We start from the raw sequence: 17,848 nt of genomic DNA, 5'->3' as shown, positions 1-17,848 counted from the left end.
AGAAAACAAACGTGCACATGAGAATCGCAGCTGAAGCCATTGAAGTTAACTTACAATGTGGCTAAAAAAGGTAGCAGTGGCGCATTTTACGGAATCCGTGGAAAAGGCAGGCGCCAGAGCCCGGCCGGTCGCAGCACTAGGGTACTCTCTAGTTCACTACAGCGTGGCTCGGAACGAGTGATTTAGTCCGGAAAGGTAGAACTTTAGGGCCTAAATTTATCTGGAAAGTCGGTCGTGAGAATGCATTAACTCTGTGGGAACCCTGATGGTGCATACATCAAGTCCGTATTTTTGGAGTCCAAAAAATCTGTTGGCTACTGTAGTGGGTCATACTGTGCTATATGACAATCTGTTATTGCTCAAGTTTTGCTTTCCAGTTTTCTTCCAGAAAACAAAACAATATTTTCATCTTTATGGCAGATGGTCTTTATATATTATTGTCCGCTCGTTAAGAGCCAATCTATGCAACAGACAAATGCGAGAATCATCTACTATGCGACTCGGTGCTGACTGCAAAGAATGGGCACTCTTTTTATTGTCAGGTTCGGCGTTGTTTGCTGCCTTTCACAGGCTCTGAAAGTGGGAGGCCCACAGCAAGTTCACGTAAGTGGCAGTCTCAAATGCAAACCTTATCTTACACATGTTTAAAGCCACGGCTTCGCGTTTGATAAGGACCAAAGATGCACAGTCAAAGCTGCTGACATGTCGCGAAAAGAGCACAACCCTTCATTACTAGTGCCACAAACTAGGGCCGTATTTGATGAGGTTTACCGTATAGATTCGCATAATGATCGCACCCCTCAATTTTGTCGTCAAAATTCGAAATTTTTTAATTTCCCATGTAATGATCGCACCCCGAACGTGCTGCAGCAATAAGTCATGTGCCAAGTCCAGCTAATGATGATCGCGCTTGCCATCTGTCAAATGCTACGCGAACGATTCTTCAAGACAAACCAAGCGGTGTGCACGCACCAAACATTTATAAGCAGATGCCCCATTTCATTCCTCTCATCACTTTCCGCACTTCCATGACAAAAAAAGATGCAACCAAACTTGCCTTATTATGTGTAGGCTTTATAACGGTTGTGGTCAACAACAACAACAAAAAAGGTGCCTTTCGATTCTTCTCGTCTGCAGTCGTGGGCACGCAACAAATCGCGAGCGGCAACGATAACAGCCACGTTTACACTGATACATTAGAAGTGTACCCTATTCATACGCCGACGCTTGTACCACAGCGAAGATATTCGCCCATCCTTAGCGGAAACTTGCCGTATTAGGATAACAGTGAAAACAAATGCAGCAGTTTCCGCAGCATGCCCACCATGTGTTCCTATGTGACTGGCAGTCAAGCGCACCCATCTGTTTCTGTCCCCTCAAAGCGGACGATATTAACAATACTATTCATTACTGATACGGAAGAAACTGTTTCAATGCACGTAATGCACTCACGAGAAGAAAAAAATAGTGTTCGGCTTGCTCTGCGGCCGCCATTTTTTTTTTTTTGTCCCGCACTACATACAGTGGCAGCTGCCTATATGTTGACCTGTTGTCATCCCTCAGCAAATGCGAGATGAAAAAAATGTTTTCTTTTTGCGGGAAATTTCACCTGTGTAATGATCGCACCCTTGAAGTTGCGTCAATTTTCTTGGACAGAAAAGTGTGAGCATTATGCGAGTAAATACAGTATTGTAGTTTGCGCAAAGCAATCATATTTTTTAATTCTCAGCGATATTTAGTTGACACAGCTGCATACAAGTTTAACAACCAGAAGCATTTATGGCAAGCATCAGAAAAAGGCAGAGAAAAGTAACTTACGCAGGGAAGCCCTCATGCCTGGCAATCTGCAAAATGCAGTCCAACGTATTCTTGTACTTGTGTGCATCTAAGCCCTGCAAATAGAGTGTGGCGAACAAAGAATCATGAAAATGTGCACTGGTGGGAGATTGAGTTTTACACTCAAGTCACCAGGGGGAATCACTGGCACTAAAATCACTCAGTGCCTGTGAATTGGCAGCACAGTAAAACCCAGGTAATCTGATTTTCCCATAACTGGAAGAAATGTCTGAATTGTAGAAATGTTGAATTATTGAACAGACCAAACAAAACAATAAATAAATGTTTAGTTCATCAGCATGCCCTTATTGAGCAGCATGTTTTCACAGTACTGACCAGAGTTTAACTGGAACATCAATGCATTTTGCTACAAATTTTGAGGATGCATTTACCAAAGCTGATGGCAAGAGCACAATTCCTGATAATGGATACAATTTCAATGCTAATCACTATAATTTTGCAAGTTTGACACGTGCCCTAACGTGAATGCGCCCATATGAGAATTGGAAAAATACTGCCAAATGAACCAGGCAGTGTTTTTTAACGTTTTTTCTGCATCTTGTTTAATTCTTCCTGTTGGATAATTCAATCAATTTCGTCAGTCTCCTGAGGGTCAAGTTAATGGGAGTCGGCTGTATATTTTAACATTCTATTGAACGTTATGCTATACAGTATTTGCTTTGCATTGAATTTCGGAATTCGGAATATGAATTATTGGGACCAAACCAATATCAACATAAAACTATACAATCATCAATTTTGGTTTCGGTGACCATGTCGCACTACCCCTGACATAGCTCAGCAAAGACGAGCCAAAAACAAAGCCACCAATGCCCGCAATTAATTTTTCAATTATGGAACTTTCAGATTCTGCACAGAATCTCTTTCAATTTGCCTGATAGTACTCGCACACATGGTGTTGGAAAATCTTGAAAATAGTGCCATTAAGGTTGTGTTCTGTATCCTCGATTTACTTGGCGACGTCATTTCTCAATGAAAAAACAGCAACTTCGGTTGCCAACCCGCGACAAAGCAGCACTGTTAAAGTCCAACAACAAAGGGAGTGTCAGCGTAATGAAAATTTACCTAAACCATCGCAAGAAGCTTTCCGCTCATTGAGCGACCCTGCCCAAGATTACATTACACCCACAGGATAAACTGAGGGCCATACAGGTTGACATGCAGGTCTGCTGGTACAACCACCGGTGATTAGCTGTAGACTACAGCTCGCGTTAAGTTCGTCTGTGAATGAAATGAGCTAAGCACTGGTGTAGGCAGAAAGCACTGAGCCTAAAATGCCGATGCCATGCAGTTGGCACAATGAAGGTCGCATGCAAAATTAGAACTCATTTTGGACTGCCAGATGTTTTTGATGTTTTTGTGGTACCTAAGGAGGTTGAAAAATCAGATAATGACTGTAGATAGTGTTGTGCCCTTTGTGTCCTCTGCATTATATTATGTATGACTCTGAATTAAAAAATCAGTTGATAGTGCATTGTCCTGTTTGTTTCACCTGTCTTGTCATCTGTGCTGTCTTGCCGAACAACCAAATGGGCCACCTTTTTAAGAATGAAGGGACCTTACCTGCATGCGTGTTTTGACCACATCGATGGGCGTGTTGCCAAAGACGGAGGCGGCTCCGGCAAATGCACCAAACATGCCAACCACCAGCTTGTTGACCGGCTTGTTAGGATCCCCACCTCGGTACCAGTCCTTGAGCGTCTCCATGACGAAGAAACGAATCGCCTGGTTGCTGCCCTGCTTCATGATTGTGGCTGTCACACCTTGATACGTGCCCTTAATGCCTGCGAGAGAAAGGGCAGAAACTTGTCAGGCTCACCTTCAATATGGACAAAGGGCCACCAGGTAAAGAATGAAAACTAGGTGACCATGTACGCTAGCATACAAGTCTCTCTGAAAAAAGGCTTGGTTATTTCAACCACGTAGAGAGCACATGTGTTGCTTTATCACCTCAATTTTAATGTGTTGGCATTTTTAGAGTACTTCAGGCACTCTCCGTGGGCTAGCTTTTTATTACCTGTCTCTAACCACTTTCCCGCCTACCTGGGTCACCGGGTAGTCCATGGTCAAATAGGTAGCGTATCGAGCCGCTGTACTGAGACAACACGGTTCGAAACCTACACCCCGAACAATTTGGTCCACTCGGTATGTGGCAATCTGTACATATGTGCCGCTTTTGAAGAAACCTCTTCCACACCGACATGGGTAGCTGAAGATACAGGACTGGGTATGCTCTTCAATGAAACTCTGACGCCAAACTGGAGCACTAGGTGTGTGCCACTTGGTGTGTGGCACCGGGAATGTGCCCCTCCACAATGACAAAAAGATCCCTTCAATTTCTCCAATGCTAGAATGAATCTGTAACAAGCATGTGACGCCCCCTCGGGCATAATCTTCGTTGGCCTGCCAGGCTTTGTAGGCAACATTGGTCAGTGCACCAATAAACACCAGCGAGCGCAGCTGCTCGGCAGTCAGTCATCGTTCATCACCACCACGCTGCGGAGCATCTGTCCAAAGGAGGGTGCTTCGACCCCTCCCTCGTTCAAAAACCCGGGTAGATCGTGACACTGGCAACGAGTACCCACGGATTGTCCCATGCCGCCGCGAGCGGCGAAACACCGCCCCCGATTGCTGCCTAAATGCCGCTGTATGGAAGGCTCGAGCAGTTCGAGGGAGATGGGTCCACCTGGCCAGTTTACGAGGAACAAGTCCACATGTTCTTCCGGGCAAATGACACACCCGAGGCCAAACAGTGGGACATTTTCCTGGCCAGCTGCGGGACCCGCGTCTTCAGTCTCCTGCTCGACCTTCTCAAGCCAGCCATGCTGCATGCTAAGACGCTGGGTGAGCTGCTCGCCATACTGCGCTCACATTTCAACCCGGCACTGTCCATATTAAGAGCGTTTCCGCTTCAACAACTGGAGTCGCCGGGAAGGAGAGACCCTTGGGTAGTTCGTCGTTGCTCTACGAGGGTTAGCGAGTGCCTGTGTTTTCAGGCACCAACTGGACTCGCTGCTCCGGGACCGTTTTGTCTGCGGCATCAACAACACTACCATGCAGACGTGACTCCTGGAGCTTCCCGACCCCTCGCTGGACGATGCCGTGAAGGCAGCGTTGGCAATGGAAGCTGCCGCCAAGGATGCCGGCAAGATTGCCCGTGGTACTGGCTCACCGACGGTGGAAGTGGCGGTCAACAAGTTGGCGACAAAGGGCAGTACCTGCGGTCACTGTGGTGTTGCCTACTCCCCCCCTCACAGTGCCAGTTCTCTCAAGCACAATGCTTCACGTGTGGGTAAACTGGGCACCTGGCACGGGTATGCCGAAGGGGGAGGACCAACCAACGTTACTAGACTAGCTTCAGTTGTAAAACTCCCCGCCCACGCGCTTACAGCTGCTGTCACCACTTCTGTGACAGCCGCCAGATGGCAGCGCCATTCCATTGAGCTCCACTGCAGACGCCTCGCCGCAGCCTTAAGCTCGTGCGGACGGGCAGTTTGCACGTGTTTCACGCTCGCTGGCGTTCTCCCTTGTCCTAATTAGTGATACGAGAAAGCGGTATCCACCTACAGCAGTAAGATTTATCAGGCAGGTTGGTTCATACTGAATGCAGGGTAAACAGCACGAAACGAAGAAACGCATACAGCGAAGCGCTGAAGCTGCGTTTCTAAATGTCCTGTGTTTCTTCCTGTCATCTTAACGCTTCACGCAGTTTAGGCTCACGAGCCTGAAGATCTGGCCAAAGTGCTTGATTGTAGGATGATCTTCATCCCCACTGAAGCTTCTCACCACGCCAAAGAAGCTCTACAAAAAGAAAGATGAGGTCGGTCTTTCAACACACAAGCCACAAAAAAGAAAAAGTCGACTTTTTCATTCCGTGAAGATGGTTAATCAGCGAAGCTGAAACGTGCGGACCCTGTGTTTATCACTGGGTTAATCCCGAGGGTTCAATAAAGTATTTCTCAATTATGAGGGTACACACACAATTGGCTGTGACGGAGAGAACGATGTCACTGACGGTATGCCCGCAGTCCACAGTTGTCGCTTGCGTTCGATGTCTCGAGTTTGCTCGGCGGCGTGGTTAGTAGCCTTCGCCCGCGATTTGCCGTTTGTGATTCTTCGAAATTAAATTTCTTCAAAATTAAATCTGTTCGTTACGTAAGACAATGAGTGGCTCATACTCCCTTAAGCAATGGCTCATACCCCTGTAAACGCGGCCTCCACATTACGACGACAGAAGTGAAGTGAAATTCTACGCTGGAATGATGAACGGCAACGCAGTCAGCTGTGGAAGACGACGACGAACGCGCGCCGCGGATTTCGCAGGGAGTTCCCGTAGGCACGAGGAATCGCTCTGTTTCACGCCAAGCACAGAAAAAGTGGTGCACCGAATTGTCGACATCGTTCCGATAGCCGCCTATGCAGCCAGGTACGCAGCACATCGGCATCGTTTGCTGATATTCTTACGAAACTCGGCGAAGGCTACAGTTCCATGGATGACATGCTTGCCGAAATTCACTGTCAACAACGAACCACAGAATACACGAACGCTGCACCGCGCGCTTAGTGCGGCCCGCCCGCGTAGCCGGCTAGTGAGGAAGTGAAGCTGGGCGCGACTACAGCGCCACGAAGGCGCGGGCGGGTGGCAGTTCCGCGCAACGGCGCAGAGTTTTAAAACTGAAGCTAGTCTAGTAACGTTGGGACCAACAGCGAACAGCAGCAGCAGCCTGGTTCAAGCCCAGGTACCACACAAGCCCGCGGCCTGGGTAGCTGTCGTAAGGGTACGCAGCGGGGGCGAGAGGCAGCAGGCTCGAGTTCTTCCGTGGCGAGGCTCCACGTTGTGGCTTAGGACCCGCTGATTTTCTACATGTGGCACACAGGCTTTGTTCCATCGTCTGTGCCGTTGTATAGGGTCTGTTCTGAAAGTAGTAGGACTGGTTTTTTCCTGAGCGAACGAGCAGACGAGAGGCGGTCTGCGTGCGCAGGATTGGTGAAGGGGGATATTGGGAATGCTGGGAAAAATTGGCAGTCGGCTCTCGGCCGTTGAAGAGAGCAGGTCGCTTGTACTGTGAACCGCTGTCGAAACGCCTCGTCACGGAGAATCATGGAGCGCTTACTGGATCAGAGATACGCAATCAAATTTTGTGTAAGGCTTGGTAAAATGTGCAAAGAAACTCACGACGTGATTAAGTAGGACTATGGTGATGCTGCCATTGGTAGATTAGGTGATTTTGAGTAGCACAAGCTGTTCCAAGAAGGTAGGGAAACACTGGAAGACGACGACCGCTCCGGACGCCCTTCGACTGGGAAGACCAATGAAAATGCGTCGCGAGTGAAAAATTTACACTGAAGAATGATCATAGGACGAATATCAGAATGATTGCCGATGACTTGAGCATTCCTCAAACCCAAGTTCTTGAGATCGTTACAGAAAACTTAGCCATCAGGAAAGCGTGCACAAAATTCGTGCCACGAGTGGTTGTCAGAGGAGCAAAAGGCCAACTGGAAAGCCATCTGCCAGGACTTTCTTCATCATGTGAACGAGGACCCCGACTTTTTGGACAATGTAGTGACCGGTGACGGAACGTAGGTGTTTGATTACGACCCGGAGAGCAAGCGCCAAAGCTCAGAATGGCCTACCCCTTCTTCCCCAAGCCCCAAGAAAGCACAAATGAGCAAATGCAAGCAAAAGTCCATGCTCATTTGCTTTTTTGATCGACATGAAGGCATCCACAAAGAGTTCATACCACCCTGACAAACTGTTAATGCAGTTCTTTACGTGGAAGTCCTCAAAAGACTGCAAAAGCGCATTGCTCGTGAGCGGATGCCCAGCCATTGCCAAGAATTGGCGGCTGCACTGTGACAACGTGCCGAGCCACACAGCGTTCCGCGTAGTGGAGTATCTTGCCCAGCACAAGGTGGCAACGCTGCCTCAGCCTCCCTACAGCCCCGACTTGGCCCCACCAGACTTTTTCTACTCCCGGGAATAAAATCGACGTTCAAGGGGAAGCATCATGGATTGGTAGAGGCAGTTCAACAGGACATGACGAGGGAGCAAAACAGCAATCCGGTCCAGGCGTTCCTGGAGGCATACGAAAACTGGAAAACTCGTTAGCAGTAGCGTGTAGATGCGAAAGGGTGCTACTTTGATAAATTCGTATTGCTTGTACTATTATCATGAACGAAATTTTTTTAAAAAGTTAGTCCTACTACTTTCAGAACAGACCCTGTACATGCTGACCGCTGAAGTCTGTGGGCTCCCCAATTCCACGGAGCTCGACACAGGGGCCAGCGTGTCAGTAATGGCCGGGAAACTCTTCAAGTGTACATTCCCCAGTGTGTGCGTCAAGGCTTCGGGTGTGATGCTGTGCAGCTACTCCGGGCAGCTCTCCCAGGTCCAGGGTCAGGCCCAGGTCAGTGTTCGCTTTGGCGACAGGGAGGAAACCTTTCCCCTTTACTTAACCAAGCGGTCGTCGCCGATGCTACTGGGCCGACATTGGATTCATGCACTGGGCGTTCGCCTGGCAGAGTACCAGGAAGCCAGCCTGCATGTGATGACTGATGTCCCCAGCCTCCTGACCGAGTTCCAGTCCCTGTTCCAGCCAGGGGTGGGCACATTCGTCTGCACGACGGCTGGCATCTATGTACCCGAGGGAGCCAGGCCATGTTTTTTCAAGCCTCGCCCACTGCTGTTTGCCCTGAAGGACAGGGTCACCCAGGAGCTGCAACGGTTACAGCGAGAGGGCATCGTGGTGCTCGTCAAGACGTCTGAATGGGCCGCTCCCATTGTACTAGTCCTCAAGCGAGACGGCGGTGTCAGGACCTGCGGGGATTTCAAGGTTACCATCAACCCCGTCACTACCGTCCAGAAGTACCCGCTGCCCCGGATTGAAGATCTCTGGTCAGCATTGTCCGGTGGACAGATGTTTACCAAGCTCGACCTCAGAGATGCTTACCAGCAGCTGGTGCTCCAGGATGCCTCCCAGAAGTATGTCATAATATCGACAATTTTGGGGCTCTGTCAGTACACACGCTTACCGTTTGGCGTGGCCTCAGCCCCAGCCATATTTCAGAGAGAGAGGGACAACCTCTTCAGGGGCATGAGGCACGTGGCAGCGTACTTGGATGACATCCTGGTTACTGGCAGCGACGAGGACCACCTGCAGAACCTGCACAATGTCCTGGCAAGACTGCAGGACGCTGGTCTCAAGCTCAAGCTGAAAAAATGCATTTTCCTGGCCCCAGTGTTGAATACTTGGGACATGTCATTTCCCAGGCTGGCCTAGACTAGGCTCCCCGCAAAGTTGATGCTGTGCTCAAGGCGCCTAAGCCGCAGAACAAGAAGGAGCTTCAGAGCTACCTTGGCCTCATCAACTTCTACAGGAGTTTCCTGCCGAGCCTGTCAGAGCATCTACAGCCGCTCAATCTTCTGCTTCGAGATGGTCAGGAATGGGTCGGGAAGAAGGAGCAGGACTGGGCCTTTCAGCGCAGGAAGGAGCTAATCACTAAGGTTCCAATGCTGGTTCACTTTGATCCTTCCAAGCCTGTCGTCCTGATCGCAGATGCGTCACCGTACGGCATGGGAGCCGTCCTGGCGCACCGGGACAAGGATGGCCAGGAACGCTCTGTGTTGTTTGCTTCACGTCGGCTTCATGCTGCAGAGCAACGCTACAGCCAGCTGGACAAGGAAGGCTTGGCCCTCATGTTCGGTGTCGAACGCTTCCACCAGTGTCTGTGGGGCCGGAAGTTCAAGGCAGTCACGAACTACAAGCCGCTGTTGGAGCTGCTGGGGCCTGACAAGGCTGTTCCAGTGCAGGCATCACCTTGAGTGGTACGCTAGGCCTTGAGGCTGGCAGCTTACAGTTAGCAGCTGGTTTACCGTCCGGGAAAGGACCTAGGACCTGCTGACGCCCTGAGCCGCCTGCCCCTGCCAGAGGTGCCTGATGCCATTCCAGAACCTGCTGAAGTGTTCATGCTGGAGCATGCGTACCCGGAGGTACTCTCCAGATCTGCGGTATCGCAAGCGACCAGCCGGGACCCAGTCCTGTCTCAGGTGGTCAAGGCGGTGTCCCGTGGGGATGAATTGGTTCAGCAGGCCAATAGCCACACGGCCGCGTGGTGGAGCTCGCAGCAGGGCTGCCTACTGTGGGGTTCCAGGGTGGTGATCCCACAAAGTCTCCGTCCAGAGTCCTGCAGTTGCTGCACGCGTGTCATCCTGGCGTGGAAAAGACCAAGATGGTGGCCCGGTCCCATGTTTGGTGGCCTGGACCAGGACATCGCTCACATGGTTCAGAGCTGCCAAATCTGCCAGGAGCATCAGCGGGCCTCACGTCATGTGGAAATCACTCCCCGACTGTTCCCACAGAGACCCTGGTGGCACCTGCATGTGGATTTTGGGGGCCCCTCAAGAGCCATTACTTCCTGGTGGTGGTGGACGTCTTTTTGAAGTGGGTAGAGGTTCTACCTGTCACCCCTCCATCAGCACGTGCAACCATTGCAGCGCTATGACAGGTTTTCGCTGCTCAGGGGTTGCCGGACGTCATCGTGGCCGACAATGGTCCTGCTTTTGCCAACGCAGAGTACCTGGCCTGGCTGACGAAGAACGGAATCCGCCGGATGATGGTTCTGTCGTACCACCCTGCTTCAAACGGTGCAGCCAAGGGGGTGGTGCAAACCATCAAGGACAAGCTCAAGAAGAGCCAGACGGGATTTCCGGATGCAGGTTGCCCAGATACTGTTCCAGTACTGGACCACGCCCCACGATGTCACTGGCTGTGCCCCCTGTGAGCTCCTGCTGGGTGGGATGGTCAAGACACCCTTGGACGTCTTGCATCTGGACCTCCAATCCACAGTGCTCTTGAAGCAGCTGAAGCAGAAGCTGGCAGACACGCCGACCATGTTAGGCCTCGCATCGGGACCTGGCAAGTACCCTCGACTGCCACTTCAGAGTTCCAGCCTGCAGGAGGACTAGTGGCAACACCAGTCATTTCCAGTGGAGCACCGCCCACCTCGGAGGCGGCAAGCATTGCCAGTTGTGCGGCACCCGTTGAGCCAATATCAAGTCCAGCACCAAATCACTCGCAAGGCAGACCACTACGGACCTTCCGGACGGAGCGAGGCTGGCTCAGGCAGCATCCAGCATTGCCACACCCGGCCTGTCAACACCGGTGCCCAGGCAGAGTACTCGACCGCGGAGGCCGCCGGACCGTTAATCCCCTGGATAGCAGGCGCCATCGTTTTGGCTGGGACGGAGGCAGAGCCTCACACTTTGAACTTGAACGTTTTTTTGTTGTCGACAAACGAACTGTGGGTAAGGGGGTGTAACAAGCATGTGACGGCCCCTCAAGCATAATCTTTGTTGGCCTGCCAGGCTCGGTAGGGAACATTAGTCACCGTGCCAATAAACACCGGCGAGCACAGTTGCTCGGTGGTCAGTCATTGTTCATCACCACCATGCTGCGGAGCGTCTGTCTAACAGAGGGTGCCTCGAGCCCTCCCTCGTTCATGAACCCAGGCGCATCGTGACAGAATCGAACCCACATAACACAGGTTACCCTCTACCCACAGCCTGCAGTGGTGGCGTAGAGGTAGAGCATCCGCCTCGCGTGCAAGAGGACCGTGGTTCGCATCCTGGTGCCACGCAATTTTCCACCGGATTAAAAAAAAAGATCCGCGTGTTGATAAAATTGCACAAACAGGCCTGGAGTGCGGCCTGATCCCGGTGACCAAAACCGGTAACGCACTCCCTCACCAGAGCAGGATTGGCCACCCTGGTGCAGTACTTGGCCACAACCTCCCATATGAACACAAAAATCAAACCCCAGCCCACAGTACCCAGCAGCTGCAAAGCAACTGACCATGGCGGTGGTCAGACCTGCAATGCAGCAGAGGGTGCTAACAATTCCTGGATCCGGACAGGCCGCTATTGGAATCTGAACCTGGCAACGTTTAACGCTAGAACGTGATCTAGTGAGGCGAGTCTAGCAGTGCTATTGGAGGACTTAGAGGGCAGTAAATGGGATATAATAGGGCTCAGTGAGGTTAAGGACAAAAGAAGCATATACAGTGCTAAAAGGCGGGCACGTCCTGTGCTACCGGGGCTTAGTCGAGAAACGAGAACTAGGAGTCGGATTCCTGATTAATAAGGATATAGCTGGTAACATACAGGAATTCTATAGCATTAATGAGAGGGTGGCAGGTCTTGTTGTGAAACTTAATATGAGGTACAAATTGAAGATCATACAGGTATACCCCCCTACATCCAGTCATCATGACCAGGAAGTCAAAAGCTTCTATGAAGACGTGGAATCGGTGATGGGTGCCAGGGTAGGCAAGAAGTAAGCTGCGTGGAGACAAGTCACTGGGGGAATATGGCACAGGTTCTAGGAATAGCAGGGGAGAGTTATTAGTAGAGTTTGCAGAACGGAATAATATGCGGATAATGAATACCTTCTTCCGCAAGCGGGATAGCCGAAAGTGGACGTGGAGGAGCCCAAATGGCGAGACTAGAAATGAAATAGACCTTATACTCTGCGCTAACCCTGGCATCATACAAGATGTGGACATGCTCGGCAAGGTGCGCTGCAGTGACCATAGGATGGCAAGAACTCACTCGAATTAGCCTAGACTTGAGGAGGGAGCGGAAAAAACTGGTACATAAGAAGCCGATCAATAAGTTAGCGGTAAGAGGTAAACTAGAGGAATTCCGGATTAAGCTACAGAACAGGTATTCAGCTTTAACACAGGAAGAGGACCTTAGTGTTGAAGCAATGAACGACAATCTTATGGCCATCACTAAGGAGTCTGCAATAGAAGTCGGTGGCAACTCCGTTAGACAGGATACCAGTAAGCTATCGCAGGAGACGAAAGATTTGATCAAGAAACGCCAATGTATGAAAGCCTCTAACCCTACAGCTAGAATAGAACTGGCAGAACTTTCCTAGTTAATCAACAAGCGTAAGACGGCTGACATAAGGAAGTATAATATGGATAGAATTGAACATGCTCTCAGGAATGGAGAAAGCCTAAAAGCAGTGAAGAAGAAACTAGGAATAGGCAAGAATCAGATGTATGCGTCATGAGACAAAGACGGCAATATCATTACTAATATGGAGGAGATCGTTCAAATGGCTGAGGAGTTCTATAGAGATTTATACAGTACCAGTGGCACCCACGACGATAGAGGAAGAGAGAATAGTCCAGAGGAATTTGAAATCCCACAAGTAAGAAGTAAAGAAAGCCTTGGGAGCTATGCAAAGGGGGAAGGCAGCTGGGGAGGATCAGGTAACAGCAGATTTGTTAAAGGACGGTGGGCAGATTGTTCTAGAAAAACTGGCCACCCTGTATATGCAATGTCTCATGACTTCGAGCGTACAGGAATCTTGGAAGAACGCTAGCATAATCCTAATCCATAAAAAAGGGGACACCAAAGACTTGAAAAATTATAGACCGATCAGCTTACTGTCCGTTGCCTACAAACTATTTACTAAGGTAATCGCAAATAGAATCAGGAACACCTTAGACTTCCGTCAAGCAAAGGACCAGGCAGGATCCCGTAAGGGCTACTCAACAATAGACCATATTCACACTATATATCAGGTGACAGAGAAATGTGCGGAATGTAACCAACCCTTATATATAACTTTCATCGATTACGAGAAAGCATTTGATTCAGTCAAAGCCTCGCCAGTCATGCAAGCATTACGGAATCAGGGTGTGGACGAGCCCTGTGTAAAAATACTGAAAGATATCTATAACGGCTCCACAGCCACCGTAGTCCTCCATAAAGAAAGCAACAAAATCCCAATAAAGAAAGGCGTCAAGCAGAGAGATACGATCTCTCCAATGCTATTCACAGGGTGTTTACAGGAAGTATTCAGAGACCTGGATTGGGAAAAATTGGGGATAAAAGTTAATGGAGAATACCTTAGTAACTTGCGATTCGCTGATGACATTGCCTTGCTTAGTAACTCAGGGGACCAATTGCAATGCATGCTCACTGACCTGGAGAGGCAAAGCAGAAGAGTGTGTCTAAAAATGAATCTGCAGAAAACTAAAGTAATGTTTAACAGTCTCTGAAGTGAACAGCAATTTACAATAGGTAGCTAGGCACTGGAAGTGATAAGGGAATACATCTACTTAGGGCAGGTAGTGACGGCGGATCAGGATCATGAGACGGAAATAATCAGAAGAATAAGAATGGGCTGGGGGGCGTTTGGCAGGCATTCTCAGATCATGAACAGCAGGTTGCCATTACCCTCAAGAGAAAAGTGTATAATAGCTGTGTCTTACCAGTACTCACCTACGGGACAGAAACCTGGAGGCTTACGAAAAGGATTCTACTTAAATTGAGGACGACGCAACGAGCTATGGAAAGAAGAATGATAGGTGTAACGTTAAGGGATAAGAAAAGAGCAGATTGGGTGAGGGAACAAACGCTGGTTAATGACATCTTAGTTGAAGTCAAGAAAAAGAAATGGGCATGGGCAGGACATGTAATGAGGAGGGAAGATAACCGATGGTCATTAAGGGTTACGAACTGGATTCCAAGGGAAGGGAAGCATAGCAGGGGGTGGCAGAAAGTTAGGTGGGCATATGAGATTAAGAAGTTTGCAGGGACAACATGGCCACAATTAGTACATGACCGGGGTAGTTGGAGACGTATGGGAGAGGCCTTTGCCCTGCAGTGGGAGTAACCAGGCTGATGATGATGATGATGAACACAGGTTCCTTAAGGACAGCAACCCAATGCATTAGCAGGCCATGCCACAAATGCACTGGGTATGTGATGCTGTTCAATGAACGTCTGCAACGCTAGCATTTTGTTGAGCTGCACCATGAATGCACTGTGTATGTGCCCCTCTTCTATAAACCTTTGGACAACTTGAGTCACTGAGTATGTGCCATTGAATGTGCGACAAGAAAGGGAACAATTCTTAGTGTTTGCGTGCCACGCTTCGCATCTCGGAGGACACGTGCAGACTTCTCGGCAGTGCCACTATATGGTGCAGTGTCTCCAGAATGAAGCCTGAGAGAGGAGCCAGGCTGCCGCATGACGCGTTTCTAAGTGTTCGCCATGCACCAGCGTGCCACGCATTTTGGAGGCCACATGCAGGCACCACTAGGCCACTAGGTACCACCGAGTGTTCTAAGGCAAACACAAAAGAGTAGTCCTGGTGCAATACATGCCTCATACGTAACTCATTCAACGCTAGCAATACACTGCATCGCTATATTGATTCAATGCTAAACGCATTACCGTCGACAGTCATTGTGAGATGGTGCAAGCGTGCTGGACAGATGGATGTTCTGCCGAACACTTAATTGTCATAGCAATTACCCAAACGCTCCAGGTTAATTTTCATATCGCTGTTGCAGTGATGTTCTGTGCAAACTCTGAGTGCAATAAGATTGAGCTGGTCGTGCGCCATACGCTGCGGGTGCCACAAAGAGCATGCAAGGGTGAGCCGAGAAGGATGGTGGCTTGATGTACATAATTTTCCTGTGCGGCCACAGCTGAAGGTTACACAAACGTGTGTGCGCTCGGGGGGAAAAGGACGGGTCTCGATGCATACGCAGCGTGCATGGCTCGCGTGCCTTATGCTGGAGGTTTCATCGCATAAGTGACCATGTAGCAGTTCTGCTGACCACAAAGCCACCTTATGATTTGCATGTTTAAAGTTGTGCACCCTTTGGGGCCATGTACTGCAGTAAAGGGCAATTATGGACATAAGGAAGTAATGGATATAACAAAGTAATCTTGTTTCTCCCTTCAATATGATTATAAGGAGGTCCGAGGGTATTACAACCCAAACAGCTAGTTGTCATTCATGAAAGCGCCTCTGCAACTTTTTTTACTCCTTTCCTGTCGTGAATGCTCTCATCTGGTCCTGTTCCCCAAGAAGTTCCAATCTCCTCATCCCGCGTCCAACCTGCGCTTTAATGTCACTAGCACTACTATCGCAAGGCTGAGATTTAAGTGTCACAATAGTCTTTCATTGTCAGCATTTCACAAGAATGAAACCACCTTATTGGAGTGGCTGCTGCTTTCGAATACAAAACACAAATTTTCACAATCTTGAATGACTTTATCAATGTATGCTTAACCTGAAATTTCTTTTTAAAAATGTGAAACTTCATTTCTCAACTTCATTACTTATTTTGTAAGAAACTCTTTACCTTTGTAAAGAAGTTCTTGTTCTCTCTTGCTGTCTTTTCTTCTTGCACACTTTTCTTGCCCCTGTTTTCCTGTTATTGCTCACTTCCCTCTGGAATTAATGCAAGACTCGGGGTATAAAAGGTAATTTTTCTACTAAGCTGAACGAAGTGAGGGCCTTTAATTTTTCAAAGATTTGATGCAATCCAGCCCAGTGATTGGGCTATCTTCTACATGCCGAATCAAGAAATTGAAAGTGAGGAATTGCCATTTACCATGCTTTGGACAGCGTTCGATGCGCCGTCACAAATTCAAGGCTTCCCATCTCTCAACGACAGCCTTGGCACAGGGGGTTAAACCTCAATTCACAGCCGATGAAAGTTCTGCTTTGCTATCAATGGCAATGAGTAGGCACAAACATGGACATCGAGAAGGGATTCTTCTATATAGAGCAGGAGCCTGACCGACATGTCTTCAGTTTTTTCTGCGTTGACATCATTCCTGTCAGCCAAAAGAACATCGAATTGCAGTGCTAAGGCAAACCCAACCTAACCGAGTGAGTGACTCCGGGTGTATCAATGAAGGCTCCCCGTAAAAATCGCAGCTGGTGGAGAAGACCCGAATGCTTAGCTCGACCAAGATCAAACTGGCCTTTAGAACCAGCTCTATATCCACAGTTCAATGAGGAACCAGAATTTGACAGGCTACTTGTCTCCTTTCAAGTGCTAAATGAAGTTGACACGCAGATGGACTTAAAGAAGTTCAGTAAATTGCAAAACTTCCTGCGAGCCATTACATGGACATTTTGATTTGGGGATCGATGTATTCAACTGTTGTGGCTCTACCATGTTCAACACCAATACAACTAGGGTCCGCATTACCTACACATGTACACTCCCTTGATCCAGACCCACCAGATCCAGGCAGTAAGTGATTATGAAACTTCAAGTGCTCAGGCTACTCAACATGACATCAAGTGCAGTAATGCCAGGAGCTTGTCAACCACCTGTGGACCCAATGGAACAGAAACTATTGGGGGCGAGGACTTATGGAGTCGCCATCTGTCGGAAGTGCCTCCCTTGCATAGTACGAGGGATCACACGGCACGCTCCTCATAGGTTTCGCTTATGGCACTCAATAAAAACAATGTGGCAGCCCTCCTGGACATTTATGTAAGTGCTCTCAAATCGAGGGAAGTTTTTGACTGTCAATATAATATTCTTGGGCAAACTGAAAGCACAGAATCATTTACAGACGCTATCTCTTTACCGAATACGTACAGTGAACACCACTGCGCGTGATTGCCGTGATGGAGTCTCCCGAACTGGCTTCTTACGTGAAAGGTAGGCAAACGCTGAGAGTAAACTATGTGAAATATGTTCTCATCGTGGTTTGTCTGTATAACCAAACGGAGCATAACAGAATGAAGTCTCAATGCAGTGATTGCACGCGTTCACAGCGACAGACTGTCGCTGTGAGCGCGTTTTCGTACCGTGCCGTGAGCTTTAGGCCGCAGCATATGAGCATCTGACAGTACACAAGCAACCATTGTTGCGTGGAGCTATCAGAACTGTTTAAAAATGATTTTGTTATAAAGACTTCGACGCCTAGCTACGGCGACTGTGATGTGCCGTTGCGACAATTCAATACTTTTTGTCTTCTAAATTCTTGGACATTTCAATATTATTTCTGAAGTTGCGTCGCGCTGTATGTTTATCGGTCTTCTCAGCGTGCGATTTCCCTCTGCTTCTTATTCGTAATCCAGTGCATTAATTCATAACACAAACATGACCATATGCCATGCCTTTTTTTAATGTGAGTCTTACCACTCCCGTTCTA

At 48.9% G+C, this 17,848-nt stretch overlaps 1 protein-coding gene across 1 annotated transcript in view; it reads right to left on the bottom strand.

Annotated features, from left to right (window-relative positions):
• The window catches only part of sea (mitochondrial citrate transporter scheggia), a 67,266-nt gene that overhangs the window by 25,908 nt on the left and 23,510 nt on the right, over nt 1-17,848 (bottom strand). The window contains exons 5-6 of the mRNA XM_050172641.3: nt 3,421-3,641; nt 1,819-1,892 (exon numbers count right to left, since the gene is read on the bottom strand). Coding sequence (XP_050028598.1) covers nt 1,819-1,892; nt 3,421-3,641 — 295 coding nt within the window. The remainder of the gene's footprint in view (nt 1-1,818; nt 1,893-3,420; nt 3,642-17,848) is intronic.

This window comes from Dermacentor andersoni, chromosome 3 (genome assembly GCF_023375885.2).
Source record: "Dermacentor andersoni chromosome 3, qqDerAnde1_hic_scaffold, whole genome shotgun sequence".
NCBI lineage: Eukaryota > Metazoa > Arthropoda > Arachnida > Ixodida > Ixodidae > Dermacentor > Dermacentor andersoni.
The sequence above is the reverse complement of the archived record's forward strand: the minus strand, read 5'-3'. Positions and strand labels throughout refer to the sequence as shown.